Source organism: Pelecanus crispus, chromosome 1 (assembly GCF_030463565.1).
Source record: "Pelecanus crispus isolate bPelCri1 chromosome 1, bPelCri1.pri, whole genome shotgun sequence".
Classification (NCBI taxonomy): domain Eukaryota; kingdom Metazoa; phylum Chordata; class Aves; order Pelecaniformes; family Pelecanidae; genus Pelecanus; species Pelecanus crispus.
This window is the reverse complement of record NC_134643.1, coordinates 91,811,629-91,837,450: the sequence shown is the minus strand read 5'-3', so window position 1 is coordinate 91,837,450 and position 25,822 is coordinate 91,811,629. Positions and strand designations below refer to the sequence as shown.

The window sequence follows — 25,822 nt, the reverse complement described above, 5'->3', positions numbered from 1 at the left end:
TAGGAACAATTTAATAGACGAAACTCTGAACTGTTCTTCTTCAGCCACTGGTTCACCGCTGGTGAAGCCATGCATGTGGTGAGGATGGAAATCCCTAGGAAGGTCATGGCAGAACCCATGCCAGTTGTCCCACAGTGGGATATCTCCAACTGTGAGTCAGAGCCCCTCATCCACAGGGAAAAGGCCTTGGGTGCAAACAAGGCTGTAGGGCTTCTGTTTTGTAGGAAAGGTGGTGCATCGCCTGTGCAGGCATTGTCTGTGCTTAACAGTCATGGGCCCTTGAAGCTACATCCAGGGATGTAGAGGAAGGGAATCCAGAAGGGAAGAGGCATCTCAGTGTGGTACAGTGCGTGGAGCAGAATGGTCCCAAGTCCCAGGTTTTACTGGGAGGCTGTGGGAGCTTTGCGTTCAGACTTGGTGCTGGAGGGAGTAAAAGAGGTGGACAGACGCTGGTGAAAATTCCCCTGGTACAGCATGCAGAGGTAGCAATCAGTGGGTTATACCAAGCAGTTCTGAGCCAGCGCAGGTTTTCCTGGGGCTTACCCGAGGCTCTGAATTTAACCAGTGACAACAAAACCAGCCTGGATTACAAGAGCTAGGTGGGGAAGTGCGGCATGCAAGAAACCCACTGAATCCTCTTATTGGCAGAAAGGGAAACAGGCAAACTACTGCCGAGGTCTTGGTAGATCAAGGATATTTTACTTGCTACTTATGTATCCTTGATTCCGTGCTGAGGGATTTCATCTAGTTAATGTTATGTTTTCTCTTTTAATATTTACTCCCTTTGTTTTATGCACTGACTCAGTGTTTCCAGATGGGAAAGTGTGGCTTTTCTTAAGAACTTGGGAAAAGCTTTTTTTTCTCCCAACTTCCTGGGGGAAGACAAGCCCGTCAAACCTGTTTTAGATGATAATTTTATGAAAACTGGAACACTACTGCTCTTCATAACATCTGGCAGAAAGGTTACAGCTATGCAGCTCTGAGTCATCTTAAGAAAAGGTTTGTCATGCAATTTGGGAAAAGTAGTATGTGGTCATGTAATTTAGGAATTTAAGAGAATGCGTGTACCTCTGAACAGAATTGTATTGCAATGGCAAAGTTAATATTATAATTTATTTACCTTAATGGCATGATTTTACCTCTTTTAAATTATTATTTTAATATAATTTCTGACATAGTTTCAGTTAATTGTAAAATAGGTTACCTAGCTGTTTCATCTTCTGATTGTAAAAACCATAGAGATCTAGGCAAATGCAATTAAACGCTGTATGTGTATTCAATGTAAATATATACATCAATATCACTGCTCTTCTGCATAACTAGTTAGCGTTATGCAGATATGTATCCATATAAAATGCAGCTACCTTTTTATTTAGCTATCTTCAGCAATCTTTTTCTTGATTAGTAGGTATATGTCTTCTAAAGAATTATTAATATTTACACACATATTAATTTACCACTGGTACAGACAAGTTGAATCAGGTTTATATGAAAATATACAATTCCCTTGCGATGAAATGACATGCATAATATATCAGCCCACACTCATTTTACTTCTGCCATGCCCATTTAAAAATATGATTGTAACTTAAAGAGTCACTGATGGGGTCTTTACTTTGCCCAGTTCGGAGAAGAAAACATCTCTCCATGATTTGTTGTGTATCTTTCATCGCTGTTTTTCTGGTTCCCAAAATTCCAGTTAGAAGCATCATGCTGTGCTCCCAAGAGATATCAGAAGTGAGATGACACACTGTTTTCTTCCTCTATCCATTCTCAGTTTGACAAAAAAAACAGACTAGGTATCTTCTTCAAGTAAAGCCTTTATCCTGACTACAATGAAGTCAGTTATGATTCATCTGTAGGTGTTTCTCTCCCTTGATAATACAAAGGAATCTTTCAGCTGGGCTTTGCTAACAGACTTTGCCTATGGCCTGTTGAAACTTGAATAATTTTTTTCCTGGCCAAAACAAGTTCTGGAGCTTGCTGTGCTGATTGTAAAGGGTAGAGGTTGTAATGGAGTTTTAAATTTTCATTTATAGTCTGGTCCTGGTGTAGCTGGTTTGTGAAGAGGAGGGTTTTTCTAGAGTATTTGTGACAGGTCTTTTAGCTTCTACGGTGGTATTTTGGTCTTGGCTTGTGGGCACTGGCTGGATTAAGGGCCCTACCTGGCATAAGTCCTGAAACTCCTTTCGGGAAGGGTCTTAGATCTAACTTGCTCCAGAGATAAGTCCGATGAACAGTTGCTCTGACATGAAGATCACTTGGTAAATAAAGAGGTAGTTATGAGTTCTCGGTCAAGTTCTTACTTACAGGAGTGTTCCCATAACAAAACCCAGCAAAACAATGCACTCTTACTCTTGCTGGTAGCCTGAGAGAGGCACAAAATTGAACAGGCCACTATCTTTTCCTTTTTTTCCCCTAAAAAAAGGGTCTCTGAAGCATCAGATGAGGAGCAGTGGCAGCAGCCCTGTGGCCACCAGGTTGCAGTAACAGAGTGGACTCTGGCAAGGTGGTCTCTGGACAGGATGATAAAACATTTTTTTCCATGCAAAAGCATTGGACCAGTTCTTATGTGGACTCTCCTGTTTCTACACCCTTTGGATTTTGTTCCTAACTTTTAAAAGGGAGGGGGAAGAGGGGGAAAGGGGAGGCAGCCGAAAACTCTGTTCCCCTCCCCTTTCCCAAAAGTCATCTGATTTCCCGAAAATGCCTAATACAGACCAGATCTACAGCCTGAGCCAACAGGATTGTGCAACTTGTTCTGGAAATTCCCGTTCCTGCCGAAAGCCGGCAAGCCGAGCATCTCACCCCAGCCGGGAGGCTGGGAAGCCGCATCCCGCAGGTAGAGGGTGCTGCGATACTGCGAGTTAGAGGTCTCTTCCCCAGCCTTGGGTACGTTTGGAGGAGGGTGTGAACAGGAAGAAAAAAGAAAAAGAGAAAGAGAGAAAAGAGAAGGGAAGAGAGAAGAAAACCAGACACGAACTAGGGAGAGAAGGTAAATATTGCAAGCGTTGGAAATGGGAAAGGAAAATATTCCTGAGCATCACTGCCTGAGAGCTGGAAGAGTCAGGACAAGTTGCTCCCCAACCCCAGGGTCTTAGCATAATTTTTGGGGTGGATTGGAATGGATTGGGTACGCCGGGGTGGAGGTGCTTTCTATCTGAATTTGCTGTGCACCAGCATGGTACTTGGAGACACTGATGGTCATAAGGGGAGAACGTGAGTACCAGTGAGCACCAAGATGTAGATCATCTCTCCATTTTGTTGGTATGGAGCCTAGTATCCCTTCTTGATGCTTGGGGTTGCTGTATGCAGGAAGGCACAGAGATACAAACTTGCTTTTGAGACAAAACATTGACATGTTCTCCACAAGCTGGGGTTCTAGGGTCTTTGACCTGCCTAGCAGACACGCAGAAGCACAGGCAACATTAATCAATCACACTGTTTTTTGTCCCAGACCATAACTCCAAAGTCCAATTCCTGAAAGTTTTCAGAAAGGAAGATCTGCTTTTTCCAGATGTGGTGAGTTATTGAATCTCCAAGGGGAACTCAGGTTTATTAATAATTTCATTTTATAAATAAGGTGTTTTTCCTGTAGTACTGTACTGATTCTCAAATCTGAATGTAGGTATAGCCCAAGTAGCCTCCAGAACAAGGCAGTGAAGTAGGCAATAGCACTTAAGACCTTTGTGTTCAACTCCTGCCGCATTACCAGCTCTCATAGAGTAGAGAGGAGCAGAGAGCACGACTGAGGTTGTACTCCTTCTCTGTGGGAGGCTACAGGAGAAAGACAAGCCCCACACAGCCACAGCATTGGCCATTAAAACTCCAAAGCCAGGAGCTATCCTGCATGCTATGTACAGCCAAAGACTAGCTTTTTCACTAGGGACTGTGTGTGTATGCGTACAGCGAAGTCTACTGCAATGTCATCTTCCTTCCTCTTTTTTCAGGTACCTTATCTTCTGCTGTCTCCCTGTCTGGGCTGATGCAGCCTCCATGTATGGTGAGATCTTGTCACCCAATTATCCTCAGGTGTATCCCAATGATCTGCAGGAATCTTGGGAAATCCAGGTCCCTTTGGGATATGGCATTCGCCTTTATTTCACACATTTGGATCTTGAACCATCACCGAACTGCGAATATGACTTTGTGAAGGTACTGTCCCTGTCCTCAGGTCAGAAAAAGAGGGTGGGTTAGAGCACAGAACAGCAAAGCTGTGTACAAAGCTCAGGGATGGAAGAGGAGATAGACATATCCTTCCTGTGCTGAGCTCCAAGAAGCCCAAATGACTGAATGTATCTGCACTAGCAGCCACTAAATTGAGTTGAGTTTTCCTCATAACCACATGAGCAGTGTCTGCCAACTGAGTGTCCCATCTATGTCCCCCTCCCCATGTTTCTTCTATATTCATAGGAAAAGCCGCCTTAGCCGTCATTGAAACCTCCATAGGTGCAAGGCATATTCTTAGCCAGTGAACCATAGGTATAAAGCCATAGGTATAAATGGACCATTTTCTTAGGGCATTGCTTTTTTATCCCTGAAATTATACAGAATTAATCCATGAGTGGACATAGATGATTTAACGCAATCAGAAATTGATTTGAAATGATGAAGGTTAAAAACAATCAAGAGATCTGTGTATGGATAGTGGGCACTGAGATAAAGTGCTGTGGGTCTGTGGCACCACAATTTTCTATGATCTACGCACCACAGATTTCTTAAAACTTGGAGACCCACTAGCTCTGCTCCATGTTGTCCCACAAGACACAAAAGATCAAGCATTTCCACACAAACAGAAACGAGACCATCTTATCCTGCAATAGCTATGTTTGAAAAGGACCAATAAGATCAGGTGCAGCATCAGAAGGAGACCTTGGAGAAGGACAAAGGTGGGACAGTAGGATGGATGTGCTCTGATGGGAGCTGTAATAACATGTGTCCTTTTGCAACAAACTGATGAACCTGTTAGACTGCTCTGCAGACCATCAATGATTGGTTTTGCCATTGTGAACCATAGTGTTGAGTTTTTGTACAAGTGGGCCTGAGGAAAGGATTTTAACAGAGAACTTTCTGGATTAATTTGTATTTGAGAAATTAAGACAGGTATTTCACAGCTAGAAAGTCAGTAGGAGGGAACACCCCTCAAGCGCCTTATAAATGTCATGAAACTGGTTTTCTAGGGGCTCTGTTCAGCTGTACCTTGGCTGGCTGTCTTCCACCCTTGGCCAGCTTGGTGGATGACACAGCAGCCTTGGTCCCTCCTGCTAGCTATGTGACATAGCTGTGCCCTGGCAGATCTACCTGAATGTTGTGAGAAATGCATGCAATTTAGGAGCCTTTGGTTAGCCACCTATAAGCTGAAGGACTCAAGTGTTGGTAATTACACATATTCCAGTAATGAGATAAGACCTCTCTGCATTCTTCTGCAGATCCTGTCTGGTGGCCATGTCGAAGGCATACTTTGTGGTCGGAAGAAACCTCGTGCCCCTGGCTCCTCGATTGTGGAGGAATTTCATGTCCCTTATAACACCCTCACTATGAGCTTCCAATCAGACTTTTCCAATGAGGAGCGTTTCACTGGTTTTGCGGCCTACTATGTTGCAGTGGGTAAGGTTAAAACAGCCTCCTCTGAATCTCTGTAGTGTCCAGGCTAGTGGGGGAGGAAAGCTGACAGAAGGGTTTTCCTTACAAGAATGCCTTATTTAAAAGAGATCCCAGCAGACAGGACTGCTTTCCAATATGGCCAGTACAAATGCTGCCTCAGACATACCTTTTCCTTGTTGTCCACCAGTGTTTGCTTCTTCACTTTCTCATGTTCCTCCTGCCCTTAGGGCCCTCTCCTAATTTTGGCTGATTCATCTTTTCACACTTGCAGACTTGGATGAGTGCACGGATTTTGTGGAGACACCTTGCAGTCACTACTGTAATAATTATATTGGAGGTTACTTCTGTACCTGTCCACCAGATTATTTCCTTTATGAGGATAATAAAACATGTGGAGGTAAGAGATCTACATGAGCTGTGGTCAACAGCAAGAGTTAATTTAAGCCAAGTGAGATATTGTACATGGAAGACCTTCTTTATCAACCTGCTCAACCAGTTGTGACAGGTATATTTTGGGGAAAAAAACAGCTCAGTGCAAATCCGAACTGGCAGCAGACCGTGATTTTTGGGAGCTTCTATTAACATATTCTTAACATTCTTCTTTTTTGTGTCAAGAGAATTAAGCAACTACTAAGTGACATTCTTTAAAGGGTGCGATGGAGACCCTTCTTAGCATGCTGCTATCTGTGAATCTTTTAATCTCTGACGAAACAAGGCAATTCGATAAAGACACAAAAATGGCCAAGGGGCTGCTTGGCTTGAATCAAAAAATTGCAAAGTCACAAATGGTGCGTGTTGAAAGGAGTATAATATGAGGACCTGAGCATGAGGGAAGGGGGCCTAAATTGCAGGTGGAAGGTAAAAAAAAAGGCCACTAGAAGTTAAAGTCCCTGGCTAATTGGATAGAGAGTGGCCCTAGTTTCTGTTTCTTGGGAAGATGCAATGTTGTGACATGGTTAATGCAGGTGACTGGGGAGACTGGAGATGTAGTGGAAGAGGGAAAGCTTGTCAGCTTCATACATGGACCATTTCCTTTCTGAATCCTACCAGTGTTCCTTCCTTAATCCTAGTCAACTGCAGTGGAAATGTCTTCACTGAGCCATCAGGAGAGATTGCCAGCCCCAACTATCCCAACCAGTACCCAGAGAACTCACGGTGTGAGTACCAAGTGGCTCTGAGGCCAGGCTACTTTGTGGCGTTGACCATACGCAGTGGGGACTTCGATGTGGAACCAGCCGATTCAAAAGGGAGTTGCCACGACAGCTTAACAGTAGGTGTGGGGCTTAGGGAGGGAGTCAGGATGCTCTGGATCTCCCCTCAATCTCCTCATATTCAGAAGACCCTCTGACTGCTTAACTTTATTTTCAACTATGTTGCCTTTTGAAGTTCTTGGGAATACATTTGAATATGTATATATTGAATGTATATTTCAATATCTTGCTGAATACATTTGGTATTTCTCATTTCTTCTTGTTTGTTATTTTCCCAGCTTGTCTCTGGAAAGCAGCATTTTGGTCCCTATTGTGGCAGCAAATTCCCAGGTCCTCCTGAAATCAAAACTAGGAACAACATTCTTGATATAATCTTCCAGACAGACCATGCAGTACAGCACAAAGGCTGGAAAATACGCTACTATGGGGATCGTGAGTAAACACTTGGGAAAGCATTCCCTCTGCTGCTGAGTTAGAGAGAGAGTTTGTCCCAGGTCAGATTCATGGTTCAACAGCATGTTAACATGTTCACAGCTGCTGGTATTGAGTAAACAGAGGAAGCCTGTTTACTAGGGAAAATAATCATTGGGGAGAAAGAAGTTGGGAGCTGGAAGGAGAGTAAATCTTGAACCAGTTAATCACTGATTTCCACCTATCTCTTCAAAGCTGTAACCTGTCCCTCAAGTGTCATCCCCAACTCTGTTCTTGAACCAAAGAAGGACCGGTATATCTTCAAGGACAATGTGAAGGTGACCTGTGTGGAAGGCTATGAAATTGTGAGGGTAAGTTACATAAAAAAAGCATATATCCTCCCTGGCCCTCTCAGCAGCTTCCTGATGCCATTTCCCATCAGGTGTCCTGAGCACCTTTGGGGACTCAAAGTTTTCATCACAGTGGTAGCAAGTGGAAACTTCTTCCAGCCACTGCAGCATTGTGAGGACCCTCCACTGGAGTGCACATGTCAGATATATTTCATGGCCAGTAACTTACATGGATCATGTGTTCTTTTCCCTAGCAACGAGACAGCATCAAGACTTTTCGCTCCAGCTGTCAGGACAATGGTGAATGGAGCAACTCCCATTTCAGCTGTGTTCGTAAGTGACCCATCTCGATATTGTGGGAAGCAGACTGGAATGGAGCCTTTAGGCTCTAGATTCACTATATCTCCAGATTAGGAGAATACTGAAGGACTAGGATGTGAGCATGCTGAAGCGACAGAGGAAGTGAGTGCTGATGACTGTACAGGGACCAGAGGAGCTGAGTGGTTCCCCATCATACAGAATAATCATATTGTTGGGTGACAATGCCCCTTTGATTATATTTGATAGTTTTTGTTTCTTCTCTACAGCTGTGAACTGTGGTGATCCCATTCCTATTGAAAATGCTCAAACCATATATGTCTCTGAACTTCATGAGCCTCTGTACAAAGCTGCTTTCCAGTATCAGTGTGATGCACCTTACTATACCCTAAAAACCAAAGGGAGTGGTAAGCATTGCCTCTGCTACACAAACACATTTCTTTGATCAAAGGCCTAAGAAATGGTACTGGCATCATCACAGGGCTGGGATTATATCCCATCAGGTCAAGACTGGGAAAAAATTCTTATTGGTGTGGGGTTGCAGGCAGTAGTTTTGTGTTGCCTTTGTGTTTAATACACCCTAATAATGTCTGTACTTGGGCTGTTGACCTTAAATGTATTCGCAAGTCTTCTGCATTTTCCTGGTGTGTGAACCATGGAGATTTTTGTCACATGTAGCACACATTTCTGGTGGAGAAGTAAAGGACTGAAGAAATCTATTAGATGAGGTCCCTCCAAAATAGGGGCAGAAGTACCCTGGTGGGGTTATGTACTTCTAGGGAGATCTCAGCAATGTTTACCAAGCTGTGCTTGCTTTGGAAATGAGAAGGGTAATACATCATCTTATACAGTAATGCTACTTACCCTCTCTTCATCTTGATTGTATCTTTATGGCGTTCTTTTTTCTTGTATTTTCCAAGCGGTGTATCAGTGCTCAGCCAGTGGAGAATGGGTCAACGAAGAGATGGGAACAAAACTACCAAAATGTGTCCCAGGTACTGCCAAAAACTGTGTATATGTACACACAGCATATGAAGACCACTGCTTCTTTCATCTCTCTGTTTTTAACGTGTTAAGCCTGAAAGTACAGTTAATCCTTTCTATGTTGTTTGAATCACATCAGACAGGGTATTTCTGAAGGCTGTGGGCCCCAAAGAAAGGTCAGATGAGGCAGTGGAAGGAGACTGGAAACAAAAGTGGGCAACGTAGTAAGACATCTGATATAACAGGACCTCTTCAAGTATCAGTGTGTGTTTCTGCACCAGTTTCCCCACCTTCAAGTGTGCACATTCTCAAGTCATTCGGTGCTTTAGATGTCTGTCTGCATTACAGGTAGCAAAAAGACTCACAGGTCAAAAGAGATGTCTGACAATGCTGGACCGTTCTGTCTTTGGTCCCTCCCAAACTACTTTGAGAGCTGTAGCTTCTCTTCAAACCTCTCCTGGGGGAAGTGCCCAGCTGTCCACGGGACGCTACAGATACAGTGCTATAGGGAAAGTTCTTTCACTACTCTCACTGGAAGTCATAGTCTAAACCCTTAACGTTTAATGTGTCCTTTGGTATTCAGCAACACTTACTGTGTCTGAAAGCTCAAGCAAGATCCCTGTCAAGGACCTTCTCATCCTCTCTTTGTGTACTTGGGAGACACTGAGGAGGGAAGCACATGGGTACTACTCCTGCTCCTGACTGCTGGTAGTTATGGTTGGGTCTTAACTTCCAGCTGACAGAGAGAATTTTAAATCCTTTGTATGCTGCACACTGTTCAGCTTACCCTCTTAGAGGAGGCAGCATGCCTAGGGCTAGTTGTACGTGATGCCTGCTCACTACTCCAAACCCCCAAATCCTCATTGGCAAAGTACAAGATCCAGCTGAAGACGATTCAGCCTCTTAAGGGCCAGCTCAGCCAGTGACTCGGACTATACAAGTGCACAGTGCAAAAGGCAAATTGTAAGATAAGGCTCAGGGAATTTACTACCCAAGAGGAGGTTACAAAGTATATCAAGCCAGACTCTTCTCAGCAGGACACAGCAATAAAAGACAATGACAGGCAATGGACACAAGTTGCTACAAAGGAAATTCTGACTGTATTTAGGGAAAAATGCTCCCCCACAGCACTGGAACTGTTGTCCAGAGAAGCTGGCTAATCACCACCCTTGGAGATGATCAGAAGTCACCTGTCAAAGCCCCTGAGCAACCTAGCTTTGCAGTTAGGAGGGCAGGGGAAAGGGCAGTTAGGGATGAACAGGTTGAACTAGAGACATCGAGAAGTACCTTCCAGCCTAAATCTTTCTGTGATTACGTGAAATTCTTTAACAAAGTCTGCTTCGTTTAAGTTGGAAGCTACCTACTGGCTCTTGTTCCTTAATCTCTGACTATATGACTAAGGGTTCAATGTAAACAAGGTAATGTGGTAAGAAATCAATTTCTTAGCTATGTCAGAATGGCCAGCCTTATTTATGCCCTTAGTGCTCACATTGTGCAAAACCTTATAGAACATTTTACTCAGAGAGCATGGAGCATCTCAGCACCCATAAGACCCACAGATAAGATCTCCATTAACCCACTGCTTAAGATTTTACATAGTAAAAGAATGGAGAGGAAAAGTGGTAAAACATCAGTGACAAACCTGGACACTTAACCTATCTGGAGTTCACAAAAAAAAAAAATAAAATTAAAGAGCAGTGTTGTATTTCTAAAGCAAATATTTTTTCAAAGACAATCCCTTCACCTACAGGACATAATTCAGCAAAGGAAAAATGCTAACTAGAATGCAATTAAATTGCGAACTTTGACATACCCAACACTGGCAGGGTGACAACTGCTTTCCAGACCAAGAATTTGAGAATGAGTATTTTCAGCCTAAATTGAATGTTGATAGTAGTTTTACTTGAATTTTATTGAATTTCTCTGTAAATACTAGTGGCAAATTCTATGACGTAGAATATAAACATCAGCTACTCAGAATTAAAAATGATTTAGACACAGGAAGGAGGGGACTGTGGGCTTCTTAGCAGTACCAAAGAACCCCATATGTGTAAACTGCTAATTCTACCATCTGGTTCCTCTTTTTTTCTTTTCTTTCCAGTCTGTGGGGTGCCTAGTAATCCCATCAGAGAGAAAGCGAAGATTTTTGGAGGCACCCGTGCAGAAAAGGGCAACTTTCCCTGGCAGGTGTATTTCGATTACCCAAGAGGAGGTGGCGTACTCATCTCTGAAAGATGGGTAATGACTGCAGCTCATGTGCTGGAGGGATACGACAAGCCCAACATGTATGCTGGGGTAATCAATGTTGGTAGAGATTCTCTGTACCGGGAAGGCAAGCAGTTGATCCCAGAGGCTTCCTTCATCCATCCTGGTTGGAAGAAGCAGTCCATAGAAACCAGGACCGATTTTGATAACGATATTGCACTACTGAAGCTGAGGGATCCTGTGAAGATGGGCCCAAACATCTCACCCCTCTGTCTTCCTGGTAAATCATCTGAGTACGAGCTGCAAGAAGGGACTCTGGGCTACATTGCTGGCTGGGGCCAGAGAGAGAAAGGAAGACTGCCTATTTATCTTTGGAAGGCCCAGATTCCCGTGGTTGACATGGGTAAGTGCCGATCTGTGAAACCAGAGGGCTCTGCTGATTCCAGTGCTTACAGATTCACTGACAATATGATCTGTGCTGGTGGTGACAAGGACAGCTGTAAGGGGGATAGTGGTGGAGCCTATGCTATCCAAGATCCTCTTGATGACAGACGGTACTATGTGGCTGGGCTGATCTCCTGGGGACCAAGATGTGGTACCTTTGGTCTTTACACCAAGGTAGTGCGTTATTTGGACTGGATTACAGAGACCATGAGCAAGCATGAGGATGCAGAAGCTTGGCAGGATTAGCCCTTTCTCCTTTCAGCACAGTCACCCTTTCTAAATGTGTTGTTTACATGTTCAGGCTGGCTGTGATCCTGTTCACTCTGTGTATGTAATGGGTCTACTCATTGTGTCTGTGCTGAGTGGAGAGTCAGGAATATGTATCTGTTCCTCCCGCTGTTATCATGTCTGGGAAGGGAAATTCTCTTTCTTCTACTCATAGTAGCATAAGAAGAAGATGCTATTCTGGATAAAGAGGCTCCCTCTGCTTCCTCTCATTTTTTTCTATCCCATTTTTTCCCACTTGGATAATACCTAGCCATGCCCCACCTGACAGGGAGATTTCAATGAAGACAAGAGAGAATAATTGTTGGTTCCCAGGGTAGGTTCGAAGCCTGGTTTCTGATTTATGTATTTCCTGTATTGTTCAGAATATCTAACAGCATTAAAGAATGTCCAAATTGCCTTTTGTGTAGTGTGCTATTGTGTGCATATTGCCTTTCTTCTTCTCAGTCTACACCTAGCTCTCCTTGACTCTCTGTAAATCAAGTGTCTAGTCACATTTTGACCTGCTATGCTGCCAGCTTTTGTCAAGCTGTAACTTGTGCTACCTCACCTCTCTACCTAAGAGTCTTTATGAAGTTCTTCTGAGATGGTTGCATCTCATTGACCAATCATTACCAGCAATGAGGACTTCAGATTTCTGAATCAAGCTGAGCAGAAGAGACATCTTGAAAATCCTTTCATTCACCTGTCCTCAGGGCTTTATTTTTCAAACTTTATTGTGTTAGATAAGAAACAAAGCTTGCTTGAATTAGGGAAGGTAATGTTGTGGGAGAGGATTAACTGACGTGCATTACGGGTGTCTTCTGCTCCAGAAAGTCCTATATCACTCACAGATATCCTTCCACGAAGATGGTCAGGGAACTGGTGCAGATGACATATGATGAAAGACAGGGAAGCTGGGTTTGTTCACCTTGAAAAGGAGGAAGCTAAGAGGGGGATCTAACTGCTGTATTCAAATGCCTAACAAAGAGCTAGAGAGTGCACAGAGCAAGACTCTTCAGAAACATGAACACATAGGACAAGAGACAATTCACACGGCTTGCAATAAGGGAATTTCCAGTTGGACTTTTTCCCAGGGTGTGGGTCAGCAGTGGAACAAGTGCCATAAAAGACTGGGGAATCTCTGTGCCTGGACATCTTCATAACTTGCCCAGGCAAGGCCCTGAAGCTCTGAAGTTAGTCTTACTGTCAGCAGTGGATTGGACTAGAGACCTCCTCTTCCAGCCTAAGTTTTTCTGAGAGTCTAGGAAATGGTGAGGAGGATGTGTGCAGCTCTTGGGAGATTTCATATAGATTCCTGCACTCAGCTCAAGCACCTTCAATTTTGTGTAACAAGCAAAAGGTTATTCTGTTGTTGGGCTAGGAACCAAGGATCTTATCCTACATTCCTGAGGAACTGTGACCCACAGGGTGTTGAATGCTTTTTACTTTTACATCCATATGTGCCAACTTTAATCTAGTATAAACTTTTATAGTCATTCCTTCTTGTTGCTAAGTAGGTGGACTCATCTCAGTTTTCACCTTTCGGAGCACAAAAGGGAAGCGTCCATCCCTGGTAACTAGTCCAGGCTGCAATCTTAGCCTATATTCCTCTTGTGCAAAGAGGTGACTATATACTGGTAAAGAAACAATAATGATGCAGTGGTGCCATTGTAACAATATTTTATAACTTCACAGTATGTATTAGAATTTCATAAATCATACAGACATACCCAAATATCTGGGGTAATCGTGAGCAAAGCCACTGGAAATCTTACAGACTGCTATGTCTGGCTATTAGGAAGCTTCTGCTTTGGTATGTGATGGATACTTCAGCAGCAGAAATAGCTCAACAAAGTACAATTTGGGGAAAATTAATCCATTTTAAGTTCTGAAAAAGTGACCTTCAAACTAAGGGAAGACATTTCCTTTGCTTCTATGACCACAAAGCCACTCGGGCAAGCAGTGTCACATGATTATTCAGTAGCTCACTGATTAACTCCAATCTTTCTGGAAAAGGACAGGAAGACAAACTGCTGAAATCAGTTCAGGACAGCAGAGGAGGAGAAACAGAAATGTGGCTGAATGGTCCAGGAGACAGGAAAGATACTTACTTAGCTGAGATTGCTATTCCTAGGAGGGTCACAAATTGCTATAGGGGGTTTGGGCAAATCGTCTATTCTCCATGCCTCAGCTTCCCAAAGTTTCCTAGTCTCCTTGCAAAGCAGGAGATTCTTTAAGATGGCTTCTCAAAAATTTTTCCCAATTTTTACAAGGACTGAAGAGTCGGGTATTTTGTTGTTCTTGTCACCTGTACTCACTGAGCATCCCAGAAATTCCCTGTTCTTCATCTGGAATACCCTCCAGTTGCATATGCTTTGTTCTCCCTTCCCTCCCCCTGACCAGGGTTTATCCATTGCTCCTGTACAACTGGACACCTTGTTTTTCCATGCTCTTGTTGCTTCTCATGCTCCCCTCTTGCCCATACAAATGGGAAAAATCAACAGAATTCTGACTCCTGGAGATCATGGCTGAAATTATATCAGATGTGCAATTTCACAGATCACTCCCCAGGGTATATTATCTCAAAAGCAAATGAGAGATACTGACACCTGAGAAGATCTGGAGCTGGATCTCACAGAAAACAGTGCGAGAAGGCAACTATGACCTTACCCCCTCTGAGTTCCCCTGTCAAGCTCTCACAGACTTCAGTTCTCTCAGTGACTCACAAGAAAAAGGTAGGTTGTTCTGCAGCAGCAAAACTAACCAAGAGATAACTCCAGAGAATACCCACAAGAGGGGTCATGTTCTCTCTGAGTCAGCATCATTTTAGAGCTGCTGTCCTGCAGTCAGAACTTTATTTCATATAATATAAAAAAATCCATCCTCAAATTCTGGTCGGTGAAGGTTCCTGGGCTCTTTTCTCCATGAGATTGTTGTTGTCTTCCCTCTCTTTTGAATGTGGCATCACCCAGACAACTTCTTTTTGCCTCTTTTTTTCCCTTGAAGTCATCTGGAGTTTCAGACTGGGTAATCTAATGGTAGTTTTGTGACAGGTGAGCAACTGCCACATGCCTTTACAGAACTGGAAACACTTTAGTGGTAGGTAAAGCAATCCCTATATAAAGTCCGTAAGTTACTTTCAGTGATGGGGAATATTTAGTAGTTGTTAAACAAAGACACAAAAAACATAACACACCTGGTTTCTCCAGCAATGATTTTAATATTCATAGAATCTCACTGATGCCAACGGGCATATGCAAACTGTACTCAGCACAAAGTACCAGATCCTTCAAGAAAGTCTGCTGCCCTGCAACCTTCCCACACAATAGAGCACAAAAGTAGACTGCAGTAGTCTGACGATATTGTCAGCACTTCAAACAATAACATGTTTGCTGTCATGAGATTTCCTGAATTATTAAGGCTTGATCTAGTAATAAGATTTGGAAGAACTAGAACGTCCACAAAGGCATCCCACAAGCTGCCAGTGTTACAGCAGCTTTGCTAAGTTTTGATGGTACCACCAAGAATTCATCAAACAGTATGGTGGCTTTCAGAAGTGCGCACGATGAAGGTACATGGTCTGCGTGTTTGAAAAGCCTTTGGGACATCATCAAAAGCTTTAGATATGATTTGCTGTGTCTGGAAATTTATATGCTATCAGTGATTCTTCAGCTAGTAGAACAGCAACATTCAGAGCCTATCTTCCCTTATTATCCCTTTGATCCAGTCCAAATAGTTGAGGGTCTTGGTGTAGAAGCCGTAACCTTCGGCACAGCCAATACCCCAAGAAACAATACCCGTAGCCACCCAGCGACCACTTTCTGTGTCTAACACTGTGAAGACACTCCCACTGTCCCCCTGGCAGGTATCCCGTTTGACTGTGAGGAAGCCAGCACAGAACATGTTCTCAGAGAAAACCATAGATATATCTCTCTTCTTACTGTCCAGCCAACTCTGACACTTCTCTCGAGCAACTGCTGGTAGGCTCACATATTTCAAATCATTTGAAAGAAAGTTTTTTTCCACACCAAAGCCACTCACGTAGCCCACGTGCCCATCCATGTAGAACGTGGTGTTGGTAATATCTGGGAGACAGATGGGCAGTACTGTAGGGCCCAGGGTTACTGGGTGTTTCAGCTCCAGCAGGGCTATGTCCCCATTGAAATTGTGCTCATCTTTAGGGTTGTAATCTGGATGGATAAAGATCCTACGTACAGGGTGGTTACCCATCTTGTGGAGCTCTTCTACATTGGTGTGGCCAAGGAAAACATTAGCCTCCTCTGCTAGCTGGTCCAGGCTTACATTATTCACTCCTGCCCCTTTGGGGAAGATGGTGTGGGCAGCAGTCAGGATCCAGCGATCGCCCAGGAGTGCACCACCCCCTCGTCCATGGATGCCAGTCAGAGCCTGCCAAGGGAAATTGCCACTCCTTGCTGGCTTGCCACCCAAGATCCGCTGGACTTCAGTAATGGGACTGACCGGCTTCCCACACACTGTGGAGAAATGCAAAGAGATCATGACACCCTCCGTTACCCTGGATTGTGTCTCTCTTTCCTACACCATCACTGTTCAATTTCACCTTATTTTTGCCTTCTTGGATAGATCTCCCTGTCCTCCCTTGCTGATACCATTATCCTCACTCCCCTCCCTGCATGTTGTCCCAGCTTTGTACCGAGTGTAAGCATGAATTGGTAAACACCAGACAAAGTCAGAGTTTTTTACTGACCTGGTAAGCAGGCAGGAATCCTCACCTGGCCATCTCGATCCACCCAGGTTCCCTCAGGAGAGCAAGCGAATCTGTCTGTAGGATGACAGGGAAGTGAATGAGACCCAGGCCTGCAGTCATGGGGTGGGAAGAAAGAACAGAACAAGAACAGAACAAGAACAGAACAAGAACAGAACAAGAACAGAATAGAACAGAATATTTTCAAGGGGTTCCTCTCTCCAAGGTTTCCCGCATGCTGCACTCAGCCCTTCCATCCCAAAGGCACCCTTTCCCATGAAAAGCCGCCTGTGGTATAGTCTGGAATGTCTCCATCTGGGATAGCATGTACATCTTGAAGCAGCTCAGTTCCAGGGGACCAGTAAAGCTCAGGCACTGCTGCTGTAGAAGAAAAGCCTGAAAAGCCATCTGAGTGAAGTCTTAACTTTGCTCAGTCCACATGCTTACAGAGCACTGTTTGACCTTATTTAGTCCAAAGAAGGGAGAGAAGTAGTGAAGACATGGCTTTTAGATTCAGCTTTCTGGTCTCTGTAGTTTGCAGAGACTAGGGCAAGGTGGTTTGCTCCAGAAACAGGAAAAAGATGAGTCAGTTACTGTACATGCTCAGTATCTATTTCTGAGGTCATATATTGCATATATTGAATAGTTGAATTGCATATATTGAATAGTTGTTGTTTGCAGGTTTGTTAGCATAGCTGAATGCCCCATTGGTCAGATCTGTAGGGTTGCCACAGTTCACAACTACAAAAAAGAAAAAAAATACTATATTGCAGGTCAGCTAACTTGCATGTCACCTCTCAACACAAACTCCACTACCTCCAACATTCTCGCTTTTCTTAGAAAGTTTGTGTTGGTGACTAAAAATAATTTATATACATTTTATCTTACACTGTAGTAAATGCTTCCAAGAAAGTGTTTGCTGTTCTCTTTCAAAATTGACTAAATCATGACGCCTCCCCATCAGAATTTGGCTGGTGCTGATAGTTACTTGCTCCTGATTTTTTCCCGATGAGATTGAGCTCTGACTCTTTATGAAAGAGTTAAACTCAGATGCAAGAATAATCAAATTCAACATTAGCATGAACTTAAAGAACTCCTTAGCTGCTTGCTCCTGGCCCCAGTGCTAGCATGTCACCTGTCTCAGGCATGCTGCAGAACCATGCATCTGTGCTGGCAACCATATCCAAGAACCGATTCAGCTTAAAAATCTACATTTTTTGTGGATGCTAAATGAGCAGCCAAGGCAAGGAAATCATGAGCTCCTTACACTGTTCTTGTAACCAAAGCTCCTGTGTCATCAAATCATATCTCAGGTGCAAAAAGAAGGCATGTGAATGATTTTGAATGTTGCCTTAATTTTTGTGACCTGCTGCATAAAAATAGATTTTTCTGTACATATATTATTTAGTCCTTAGATGTCTCTACTGCTGAACAATATTCCAAAGAGGTAAACAGTGTTACAGTGGAGTGGAGTGTGTTTCTTTATTTGCATCTGTAGCAACTTGGACTGGTGTGGTGAGGTTTCAGAATTTTGGTGATTCCCAGACACTATGCCTCAAATTTCAGTGAAAGAATGAAATCCACTAGAGAAGAATAAATCATGACTACAGCTGAGAGAATAAGACCTTCTGCCAAAGTTAAGGAAAGTGTGGAGGAGAGATGTGATGGACTCTGGGAATGAAACACGGTGGGAATAGGCTGAGACAACAAGCCTTAGGAGCTATGCTGCAGAGCCAAGGAAAGACTGGAGAGCCTTCACAGGAGGAAAGCATGAGCTCTAAGCCTGGGGAGCAGAGTCAATTCTAACTGGAAATCTGAGAGGGCTTTTCATGCACAGATTTCAATGTCTGTGTGGGATTAGGACTCACCACCGCCTGTTCCGGTGACAATGTGGTAATATGGCTCATTGCATCGGTATGTGATCACTGACTGGTAGTTGTTGTTTGCAGGTTTGTTAACATAGCTGAATGCCCCATTGGTCAGGTCTGTAGGGTTGCCACAGTTCACAACTACAAAAAAGAAAAAAAAGAGATGAATCAAAGATAGTCTTACTGCCTGCAGGTTTAGGCTCAACTTGGATTGTGGCCATGATGTGAAGGATCAGTTAGTACAGTGGGCAGAGAGAGGTTGTTCCAAAATGGATCCCAGACTGCAATATTTTGCTTTTAGATGTTACAAGATTATAGCAAATTTTCAGTGATACTTTATGTGTTTTTGTAAGGGAGGAAAAACATTTAAATTTTTGCAAGCGGAAAAATGTAATGAAAGTCAACAGTGGACCTCCACAGGTCCTTCCAACCAGCATATCCATGAGTCTATGGCCACAGACAAATTGAGTCATAGAGGCTGAACTTCCCCGTGTTCTTGGAGGGGAAAAGCCACGGCAGGGGGCATAATCCCCGTTCTCAGATCACTCACTTTCACAGCGGGGCATGGATTGATGCCATGTCCCATCAGCCTGGCAGACAGCTGTGAAGGACAGCAGCTTTCGGTTGCCCTGCATGGGAGAGAAAAACATCTCTGTTGGTTGTACAGAGCCTTACATTCCCTTCCTCATATTAAAATATTATTCTATCTGCCCATCTTTTCACTGCTGTCCAATAGTTGCCCCTCTGCAGTCTGTTCCAGTTGCTGTCCTCTCCCTTTGCTGCCTTCCTGTGTTTGCCACAGGCTACAAATTCTTCACAGCAGGCCAAGATATCAGCAGCCAGCAACCATAAAACCGTGACAAGTCTGGGGCACTACCCGGTCCTGGCAATAGGATGGCAAGGGAAGCAGGTAACATCTTCTGCTTCAAGTCTGATTTCACATCCTTCCAAAGAGATATTCTTGTTTACCAATGTTTCCTGGGATCTTTGTCTCTCATCTTCTACCAGGGCTTTGTGAAACAGTAACTGCATAAGGAAGGGAGCTGGAAAGGAGAAACCACTGGAAGAAAGACAATAGAAGCAAGGAAGAAACAGAAATTGCAAGAGGTTGCCATGAGTGAAATCTCCAAAGAAAGTTTTACTGAAAGGTGAAAGACTTACACAAACTGAAGAGAAGCCAGAATATGGCTGAAGGGAGTGGAGAAGGGATCTCACCTCCATCAGGTTATACCCAGTCTTGCAGCTGACAACGAAGTAGTCCTGAAATTGATACACAGGCTGCAGGTCTCTGATGATGGTAAACTGATCCCGTGGGACAGGCTGTGGGCACCGTATCTCTGTTAGAGGACGGGACAAAGTAAGTTGGCATTAACAAATGGTGTAGATAAGTTGTAGTAGCCACTGGGGAAGAAATGTCTTACTCTCCGAGGTGTAGTGGATCTTCCAGCCACGGCTGAACCCTGACTCATCGGTGAGGAAGAGTATGTCCACCTCATTGCTGTTGGTTTCAATGCTGCCAGGTGACTCCTTGCCACAGAATTCACCAATCTCTCTCCCTCGTGCTTGGATCTGATGAGGAAAACATGTATCACAGGGACAGAAACACACATGGCTCTCTGCCCCAGTACCCCTATTTCAATCCAGACCAAGTTTGCCACAGAGCCTATGATGGTGAACAGGGCTGTCTGTGTGACCCATCTTTGCTGATGTCTGCACTGACAGATCAGAACAAAGGGCTGACCTACCACAAGCTCAGCTTCTCCCTTATCAAGGGAATCAGGGCTATCAACCCCTTCAAATCCTGAGATTAAATCAAAGGGAGATAAAACTGAAAGAAGAATGATTTTTTTGTCTCCACTCACAGGGGCCTGTGACCCAGAGCCTCTGACCTCCGGACAATGGTAATTAAGCATTGAGGGAGGGACAAGGGAAGAGCTCAGTCCTTCATGCTGGGGCATTCTCTTTATACTGATCCCATATTTCTCATCCGAATAGTGGTGTCCCCACAATTCCTGTCCAGGTCTGGCAGCAGGGTTGGATGTAGAGTTTGCTAATCTCCAGTACCTTCAGCTGGTCATAAGGACAGTGGACTTGCTGGTGTTCATCAATCTCAAAGGGTTCCAAGAACTTGAGGATGATAGACAGGCCCTTTTGCAGACGGATGCTGTAGTTACACCGGAGGTCTTCAGGATAGGGCTGAGGGTACTCAGGGCTGCTCAGGTACCCAGATGCCTCTGTGAACAACTCACTGCTGCACTCCACTGGTGTAGAGGAAGAAAGCAGAGGTCACATTGTGAATCACAGAATCACAGAATCATAGAATGCTTTGGGTTGGAAGGGACCTTTAGAGGTCATCTAGCCCAAACCCCCTGCAGTGAGCAGGGACAGCTTTAACTAGATCAGGTTGCTCAGAGCCCCATCCAACCTGACCTTGTGGAACTGTGTCTTCTGCAGCCCTGTTAACTGCTCCCTAAGTCACTTCTCCCACCCTTCCTGGCTGAAGGGCTCCTTCCCTGGAACCCTCTGATCTTTCAAAATTTCAATTTACCTTTGCAGGAGTGGTGGTCACTCTGAAGCTGGTAGCCAGTCCGGCAAGAACAGAAGTAACCACCCACATAGTTGTGACAGAAGTGCTGGCACTGAGGCCTTTCACCTTTCTCAGCAGCATTGTTAGGGTCACATTCATCAAGATCTGAAAATATACGAGATGCAGGGACAAGGGGAGGAAAGCATTAAACCTCTCTGCTGTACACTGAAAGTACATAAAGATCCATACCCTTGCTTACAGCTTCTTTTTATTTGCCTGACAAGGAGGAACATTGGTTGGAGCCACACAGGCTTCTTTCTGCATGCTGAGGGTATTGCCTACTCACCCACAGCTTCATAATAGGCCAGGAAGCCCCTGTAGGGAATCACCATGCCATTGTCTTCATTGGAGAAGTCAGAGTGAAATGCCAGGTGCATCCTGTTCCCCTTAGATACAAACTCCTTTCTTCCTGGGTGATTGCCTGTGGTTGACCCAAGCTGGCCACAGTACCGGCCCAAGTTCTTCTTGTCTGCTTTGATCTGTCAAGGTTAAGGAGAAATCACTGTAGCCTCATAAGATTCAGTCTGCTCCATGCATTACTATTACCCAGCCATGAGTTGCCAGTACATGCTCCACCCATTTCTATCTTTAACTCCTTCCCTTTCCTTTGCAGGAACCATGAGAGGAGGCCTGGTGAATGAAGAGCCATTGCATGTGGTGGCCGCTAGATTCCCATCTCCAGCCACCCCTTGGCCCAGGTATCTATGTACATACCTTAACATAGTCATAGTAGCAGGACTCAGATGGCTCCAGGTCAAAATATCTGAAGGTCAGCTTCACCACATAGCCTTTTGGGACGTGGATATCCCAGGTGCTGATGTTATTGTTGGGATATGGCTTGGGATAACCAGGGGATCTGATCTCCCCAAAAAGGTTTCTTGGGACTGGACTGGAACTTGGGACTGGACTGGAACCGATCACTCCAAAAAAGAGGAAGGCCCATAGGAGAAAGGGAACGTGCCTGTGAACATGGCAAGTAAACTATGACATTGCACAAAATTAAGTAATCCAAAATCAGGGGCAACTTCACAAGTGGCTTGAGCACTGCCTAATGGAATCCAAACCCAGGAGGCCTGGTTGCGGGTCCAACTTCTGGCTTGGATCGCTCAGGAACAAGGAGGACAGCTGAAGTGAAGACACGAGTACTACCCAGGTTCCAGCAAGGCATTGTGACCCAGCCAAAGAGATTCATCAACCCAGGAAACAGTTTGAAGGAGCATGGGTGAATCCCCTGAGCAATGTCTACTTGTTCCCAGCAGTCATGGGGCTAGGTCCCTTAGAACCAGGGGGAGTCTGGTTCCCTTTGGCTCTGGGCCAGCGGGTCATTTCTGTCGATTGCTCGTTTAGGATCTCTGCCCAGTTCATTTGGTGAGGGTCTGAAGAGCTTAAGCTCAGTTTGCTGAGGAGCAAATCCTGCAGTGCCTCCTGGGCAGCCCTCTACCCAGTCAGGCCTCCATCCCTCTCCTCCAAGAGTTGGCCCTCATTTTTTAGCTCATTCTGCAGATCGCCCCTCTTCCCCTCTGGGGAACGGGGCTACGAGCGTTCCTCCAAAACAAGCTCACCGCCCAGATCTCATGAAAACATCAGCCAGGAAAAGCCTTCTTCCTCAACCCTACATGCTGGCAAAGCTTTAATGGAGGGACAGCGAGCATGAGCTTAGCCCCTTGGACCTCTTCGCCTTCCTGGAAGGGTCTAACCCTCCTGCTCTCTCCCCGCAAGGATGTGGCCCCGCGTTCCCCCTCCCCAGCTGCCCCCACTCACATGTCCATGCGCTCGCCCGCCGTGCAGGCAGCCCTGCCCGTCCTCCCCGCTGCCCCGGCCGGAGCTCCGGAGCGGCGGTCAGCGGGAAGCCCGGGGGCCGGTCAGGTAGGTGGGGAGAGGGGGAGGGAGGGAAGGGAGAGCCCGGCTGCGAGCAGCCTGGCAGCGGACCAGGCTCCGGCGGCCCGGCGCCTGCTGCCCTCTGCTGCCGAGCTGCCGTCGAGCTGCGGGTCCTCCCTCGGGCCGCGCAAACACAGGCTCCGGGGAGTGCTTTTGGGGGGCTGTCACATCCGAGCGTGGCAGAGCCGATCTGTCTCTCCTGGGTGAGAAGGCAGGAAAACGATTGCTGGAGACCTTGCCTAGGGTATGAGCTGCAGTCCAGCAGCTGCTCTGAGTTTGGTGTGTCCCCCCCAAAGACATCCTCCCAGGAAGCCTCTCCCACTGCTTCTGGGCAGTTTTCTGGTGTAGGAAGAAGACCAGAAATTTTAGTCTTAACAAATTAATTTAAACTTTAGAAAAACAAACCGTCAAAAAAGTCAAGTTCCCTCTGTTCTGGCTTGCTGAAGAGTACTGCAGAGTTTGATGGGAACTGGGAGCTCCTTCAGGGAAAGCAAGAAACCTCAGACATTTGAGTTAAATAGCTACTAAGAAAAATGAACAAACCTGTAAAATTAAGAGCATTCTGAGAACAAGGCTGTTTTCAAGGACCCTTCTTGCTGTTTGTTCTGCAAGCATTTTTAGGAGAAACAAGATAGATAAGGCCTTCAGTATTTAATGGGGAAATGAGAGAAGAGAACAACTTACAAACACATTTCAGACTTTTGTCAACATAGTGCCCGAGACATATATTGTGTGCCACCAACTTTGTGAAGTTTAAAGTTTCTTGGCTTTCAGACTTTGGAGTAAGAGGTAAAACACCATTTTAGTGTTTTCCCTTAGAATTACGGGTGGCTTCAGAGAAATTAGCAAATTTCGTACATTGAAATCATAGGAAATAATTCACAGGTACAAAAACATGTTGAATGAAGATGAAAATAGTGTTTAAAAGAATGAAGAAAGCGTCTTTGGGATATTTATGGAAGTGTACTAGAGAACCTGCTCATCAAATGTCTTTGAATTATTATCTGAAAAAGACCACATAAACATGTAATTAGTGCCTCTCTAATAACAACATATGGCCCCACACATCCAAATTAAGATTAAGCAGGGGACATTACCCCAGTACTTCCTGATGTCCAAATATCTCCCCTGCATGATGAACATATTTGGGCAGGCTCACTGCTGTGCTGTGCCATGCCATGCCGGAGCAGGTTCTGCTGGCTTACTGTGCTACCAGAAGGGAAGCTTTTACTCAGAAACCGCATCTGGAAAGTAGCTGGCAGGCACTGGAAACTACCCTCTGAGAGATCTGTTATGAACAGGCCACCGGTGGGAAAAGTGTTCCCTGGCAAAGCACGGATAGACAGATGTGCTTGAGGATCATTTGTAAGGAAGCTGATCATTTCAGTGTCTTCTTGACAAGGAATCTTCTATCCAGGGGGCTCTACTGGGAGTTCCCCGTGGCACTTTCAAAGCATATCTCCCGTGTCTTCATTTCCTCCCCGCGCCCCGATAACGCCGTCTGGGCTACTAGGAGAGTACTTCAGCAGGTAAAGCAAGGGTGGTTAGCTGCGGATATGCCTAACTGGAGCGGCCCACCCCTAACACATGTCCCATAGACCCACCTGATCTGGACAATACAACTGTGCTCTGAGTCCTGCTCAAGTGCTCCCACTGGTGGCGTTCCCCTTCAGATGCTCTGTGCAAGCCTCTTCCTGTTAGGTAGGAGCCAGGAAATACCTGGTACCTTTTTTCCTTGGGAGGATGTCTGTACCTTTCCTTGCTTAAGGGCAGAATACACGTAGGACCACGGAATACATGCAGGACCACAGAACGCCAAAAGTAGCACCTGTTTGCTTGACTCAGCTGGGTTACAAGAGGACTGGACAATAAATCCAGAAAATATCAGAGCAAAGTAAAGAAACAGTAGCTCTTCAGCATGGTCAAAGATGCGACCATCCTCTCATGGAGAGAGACTCCTGCTTTAAATACAGTGTGGTGCAGGAGGTCACTGGAAAGAAACCTGCTCTACAGCCTCAGAAGCCATGAGATCATCCTCTGATGTGCAGACCTTCTCATCCACTGAGGAGAAGATGAGTTGGATACTTTAGCCTCAAACCTGAAGTGAGGAGGACAGAGATATACCTCTGTTGAGCCTCCTACAGCTACACCACCTACCCTACAGTACACTGGGGCCACAGACCCAGGTTCACCTGTAAACATTGAGCTGCTTTTCCAGGGCACTCAACCTTCAACCCCTTGGTCTGGCTACCTATCACAGCCTTTTGGGGACACTCTGCCACTAGCCATAGGGCTTGGGCTTCACACAGCCAGGCCTGTCCTATCCAATGGGTTACCACTTTTTTTCAGACAAATCATGCTACTCCTGCAGCTCTGGCTGATACAGAGAAGATGACCTACACTAAAAGAAGGCTCAGGACTCTAAGAGTGGGTCTTCCCCCTGGCATGAGATGGTGAGCAGCAGCTTCATCTTGGTAGTCTGTTTCTGTGCCTTCTAAATCAAGGAGCAAAGCCAAGTGTAATACCCCAGAAGGGATGTAGTTCTGCAGTACTAGCCACTCAGCAAGGGAAGAACAAAGACACTGTTCTCCCAGTATCACACCTTATCCCCTGCCCTATGCTAGCATCCTCACCTCCCACAGGCTTGTGTCTCAGCAATATAGTACTGTTGTGCAAAGTCACCATCTGACAGGCATCACACCTATAGCATGATTACAAAATAAAAAAACAGTGAATTATTAGTGCTGGTAGTTACTAACTGTAGCCCTAGAATAGGTTGGAATACTATCCCTTATGATTATTATGAGTGTGGACCACATCAGGTGGCTATGATTCCCATCTATGGTTCTGGCACAACCAGATGCTTCCTGAAGATCAGAGGCTGTCATGGATACATGATGGCTGGCACCCAGTCAGAAGCAATCCACTCATCACATAACCTCACAGGCTTACATGACAATTACATGGATGGT

At 45.1% G+C, this 25,822-nt stretch overlaps 2 protein-coding genes across 2 annotated transcripts; one reads left to right on the top strand and one right to left on the bottom strand.

Annotated features, from left to right (window-relative positions):
* The first annotated feature begins 2,706 nt into the window (after positions 1-2,706).
* C1S (complement C1s) lies at positions 2,707-11,773 on the top strand. The gene is given in 12 exon segments (XM_009482471.2): positions 2,707-2,790; positions 3,404-3,522; positions 3,951-4,155; positions 5,430-5,607; positions 5,876-6,001; positions 6,675-6,874; positions 7,094-7,247; positions 7,482-7,597; positions 7,831-7,909; positions 8,164-8,301; positions 8,815-8,889; positions 10,980-11,773. Coding segments are annotated over 12 exon segments (2,268 nt in total).
* Positions 11,774-15,484: 3,711 nt separating this feature from the next.
* C1R (complement C1r) lies at positions 15,485-22,741 on the bottom strand. Its single transcript, XM_075716078.1, has 11 exons — positions 22,734-22,741; positions 21,687-21,933; positions 21,259-21,451; positions 20,934-21,077; positions 20,450-20,646; positions 19,807-19,954; positions 19,601-19,722; positions 18,936-19,014; positions 18,386-18,526; positions 16,521-16,595; positions 15,485-16,287 (listed from the first exon to the last, which is right to left on the bottom strand). Exons 1-11 carry the CDS (start codon positions 22,739-22,741, stop codon positions 15,485-15,487), a joined length of 2,157 nt encoding a protein of 718 aa, XP_075572193.1.
* Between the last annotated feature and the right edge of the window lie 3,081 nt (positions 22,742-25,822).

What these genes read in the sequence shown, in the direction of transcription:
- C1R (XM_075716078.1), bottom strand. An exon ending in GATCCACTACACCTCGGAGA is followed by an intron (nt 19,723 to 19,806) that starts GTAAGACATTTC and finishes GTCCTCTAACAG; the next exon opens with AGATACGGTGCCCACAGCCT. An exon ending in ATCCATGCCCCGCTGTGAAA is followed by an intron (nt 18,527 to 18,935) that starts GTGAGTGATCTG and finishes TCTTTTTTGTAG; the next exon opens with TTGTGAACTGTGGCAACCCT.